The sequence below is a fragment of the Rhincodon typus genome, unplaced genomic scaffold (genome assembly GCF_021869965.1).
Source record: "Rhincodon typus isolate 14 unplaced genomic scaffold, sRhiTyp1.1 hic_rhity00005662, whole genome shotgun sequence".
Lineage (NCBI taxonomy): Eukaryota > Metazoa > Chordata > Chondrichthyes > Orectolobiformes > Rhincodontidae > Rhincodon > Rhincodon typus.
Genome location: NW_025971300.1, coordinates 2,271 through 6,196, shown reverse-complemented (window position 1 = coordinate 6,196; position 3,926 = coordinate 2,271). Strand labels below are relative to the sequence as shown.

At 41.3% G+C, this 3,926-nt stretch overlaps 1 protein-coding gene across 1 annotated transcript in view; it reads right to left on the bottom strand.

The window, feature by feature from the left end:
* The window catches only part of LOC125482082 (leucine-rich repeat-containing protein 31-like), a 7,470-nt gene extending 4,453 nt beyond the window's left edge, over window positions 1-3,017 (bottom strand). The window contains exon 1 of the mRNA XM_048594063.1: window positions 2,854-3,017. Coding sequence (XP_048450020.1) covers window positions 2,854-2,932 — 79 coding nt within the window. The 5' untranslated portion in view covers window positions 2,933-3,017. The remainder of the gene's footprint in view (window positions 1-2,853) is intronic.
* Between the last annotated feature and the right edge of the window lie 909 nt (window positions 3,018-3,926).

Here is a 3,926-nt window from a genome sequence, read left to right as displayed (position 1 = left end):
ATGCTGCTTGGCCTGCTGTGTTCATCCAGCTCTACACCTTGTTATCTTTGAAAGGTGGTTGCAGTTTTGAAAATAAAGAACCGGAGTTCCACGGTGAGCATCATAAATGACTGTTCACAAACAGTAAATGAAGTTTGACTAGCAGAAATTTCAGAGCTGAGGTGGTGCACTGATGCAGCTTTTGCTGGGAGCAAGAAGTTGATCGGGCTATGGACTAGTGACCAGTTATCAAAGGTAGAGAATTTTTTTTCCTACTAACAACTGCATGATTTGTTCTCAGGTAACTGAGAAGCTTGGAGCTAGGAACAAGCTACAGAGAACGACGTTCAGTTCTTTTCAAGCTCATGAGTTGGACCTTTGCTTTCTGCAGTTAAAACTCACCACAATCCTGAAGTTTATTTTTCCTGCAACAGTTGTTCTAAGCTGTGACTTTTAACTGATAAAGTAAGAGATCTTTTATAAGGGAACCAGCCACCTTGTGTCTGTTACCAAGCAGTGTAAGGATCCAGAGAAAGATGACTGAAGCAACGGCTGATGAGCAGAAAAGACACAAAGATCATCTCACAACATTTTACAACATGCCTGTCTGTGTGTCTCAGTTTGTGTAAGGGGGAAGTTTATTAGGCAATTAAAGTTCAATTAATAGTATTAAATGTCAAAGCTTTCCAACTGTTTACCTGTAGCGAGAGTCCAATTACTTCCAATAAATGGTGATTCTTGTTCAGTATAGAAACCTGATCCATGCTTTCTATCAACATAGGGATCTGAATGTCAGGTAAATTGGGGAACTTTCTATATCTCAAAATCTTTAACTTCTGAGACGACTCTGGGAATAGCAGAGGTCAATTTCCAGCTTTCTATTCCACTGAGGCATGACAATGGTCACCTATTCCTTTTCTCAGTGTATCCATGAGCTGCAGGGTGATCACATCTAGAATTGTGCAGTCCATGTTGCTTTCAGATTCACGGCTGCACCACAGTGACACTAGCGCTGGTTCCAAGGAAACAAGGCCATTGTCAATGTGCGTTGCACAAATTGTTATTAAGGATCCAGGAATTATCCTGGAGAACATACATTACACAGGATATGCTTTCAAGGTTGCAGTCATCCTACCATTACTTTAATCATTAACTCAAACTTTGCTATTGCTGATACACCCTACTCCTAATAATAAACCTGAGCAATGCTAATAAGGCTTTGACATTAAAATACACTCATACTATAATTAATAAACCTTTCAGATACTGAGAAAGTATAATACTTTCCAACCCCATGACTGCATGCACAGTAGCAACAATATATACGACCTACAAGCTGCACTGCTGAAATCCACCAGGACTCCTTAGACAAGCACTTTCTGAACCACCACCTTGAAAGACACAGGCAGCAGACTCACAGAAACACCATCAACTTCAAGCTCCCCTGCAAGCCCCTCACCATCCTGACTAGAAATATATCACCAACCTCTCTGTCACTGGGTGAAAAATCCTGAAACTATCTTCCTAATAGCACAGTGGGTGTTTCTACACCTGAAGGATTGCAATGGTTCAAGAAGGCAGCCCACTGCCTATCTTCAGAAGATTCAGGGTAGAAAATAAATACTGGCCCAGCCAGCGACACCCACATCCCAGGAGTGAATTTAAAAACAAAAACAGTGAGTTTGAATGTAGCAAGTCTCAGCAACGACTCACATGTTAGTTGTTACTAATAGTTAATACTTTCAATTTTTTTTTAAATTGCTGGTTATTTAGCTTTATTACTAAGCAGCAATGCTTATCCACCACTCACAGCTGTTGTGAAATTTAATTTTGATCTGTTTTCAAACCTAATGTGCTTCTGAATTAGCAGTTATAGCAGTGCCACTTCTGTTCTCTCCCACTTCTACTCAAAGCCTAGGACTCTGTAGGCTTTGTTTAAAAGAAAAGCCTCAACAACTCGTCCTATCACCTTCAAAGAGGTCTACACATAGACATGCTTGCCTAGTACCCCTTACGCTGCTCCATCCCAGTCTCCATCTCATTGCTGCTTTTAAATTGCACCAATTTAGCTTACATCGCCTCTCAGCATTCTTCCTTCCAAAATGTATCACCTGGCACTTCAGTGCATTCAACTACATCTCTTACATTTTGATGTCTGAAGTCTATTAAGATTCTCTTCATTGTTTACTACATTTCCACCATCACGTCACCTGCAAACTTGAAAAGGTTTCGTACCCAAGTCCTGTCCACAACTGTATGAAAAAGAGATTATGATCCTAACACCAACCCCAATCACTGCCAGTCAGTATTCAGTCTGTAAAACAACTACTTCCCACACTTGGTCTCGTAGCCAATTATAAAATTTATTTTGAATCTATTTGTTTGTGGGATGTGAACATTATTGACAAGGAAAGGATTGGTTTTCTTAATTGAGCACAATGATTTGCTGGGCTATTTCAGATTGCAATTAAGAATCAAATCAGGCCAGGTAAAGATGGCACATCTCCTTCCCCAAAGGACATTACAACTAGATTCTCCAGCATCAGCAGTTCCTACTATCTCTGTAACAATATTACAACTATGCTTATTTTCATTATAACCATCTCTAAAGATTAACATATGCTGCAGACTTATTAATTGAATTTAAAATTTCCCCAGCTGCCAGGGTGGGATTTGAACCCATGTCCTTAGAGGAGAAGTTTAGATTACTAGTCCAATGTCATTACCACTGCTCCTTCACTTTCCCCTGTGTTGTATCATTTCTCAGCTCCACCTAACTTCCTTTGCTTCGTATTCCTTGCTCAAAAAGATTGTATTGACCTCCAGTAGATTATATCAGTGGATTCTGGCTGAGCAGTCATGTGATGGGATTACCGAGAGATTCCAAATCCTGGCCAGTTAGATTGCAGCTACACAGCTTCAGGACACGGAGACGGGTGCTATTTTGCGACATTTGGAGAAGTAGCCCCAGGTTTCCACCGATGCATTTATTCCAGGACAGGTCCAAGATCTCTAGCTCCGTTAGGCTTGGGATGGTGTCAGCTGTAATATTTAACACAATAGTTTCATTTGTATCATCAATAATCTTCCCAAAAACTTAAAAACACAAGCTGAATGGAACCTACAGAGAATAGCTGGAAACTCTGAGTGGCACAGTGACTCAGTGGTTACTGCAGCTGCCTCACAGCACCAGGCTGGAATCAAACCTAGCTCCCTTAGGTGACTGTCTGTGTGCAGTTTGCATGTTCTCCCGTGTCTGCGTGGGTTTTCTCCGGGTGCTCCAGTCTCCTCCCACAGTCCAAAGATATGTAGGTTAGGTAGTGCCAAATTGCCCCGTGGTGTCCAGGGATGTTCCGGTTTGGTGATTTAGACATGGTAAATGCAGGGTTGCAGGGGTAGTAAGGGGCATGGGGTGCTCTTTGAAGGGTTGGTGACTTGATGGGCCAAATGGCCTCCATCTACACTGTAGGGATTCTATAAACTCAGTTTAAGGACTATGCACATGACAAGTGAAATGTACAAAAAGAACCAGCCTGTCTGGGACTCTGATCTGAATCATGGAATGGTCATGCACGGAAGGAGGGATGAAGAGGACAGCACAGCACAGTACAAATGGATAGAGTGCTGCTCTCAGGAATTTGATGAATGAGGTTGTTTTCCTGTATTTTACAGAGCACAGAATAGCCAGGGAGGTAACAGGACACAGGATGCAAAAGCCAAAATCCAGAGGCATCAGATAAGCAGTTGTGTGATTAAAAAGGTGGTCAGTTTTAAGATTCCAATTTTTTCTAAAGTTAGGCAGTAGTTTAGATAGTCTTGCAAAGACATCAGTAAAGTTTTTAAATTTACAGCCGACTGGTTACACTATTTAATGTAATCACAAATTATGGATCAGCAGCATTTCTAAACTGTTTTATTGGAGTTTGAAGAAGTCCATGGGTGAGCTG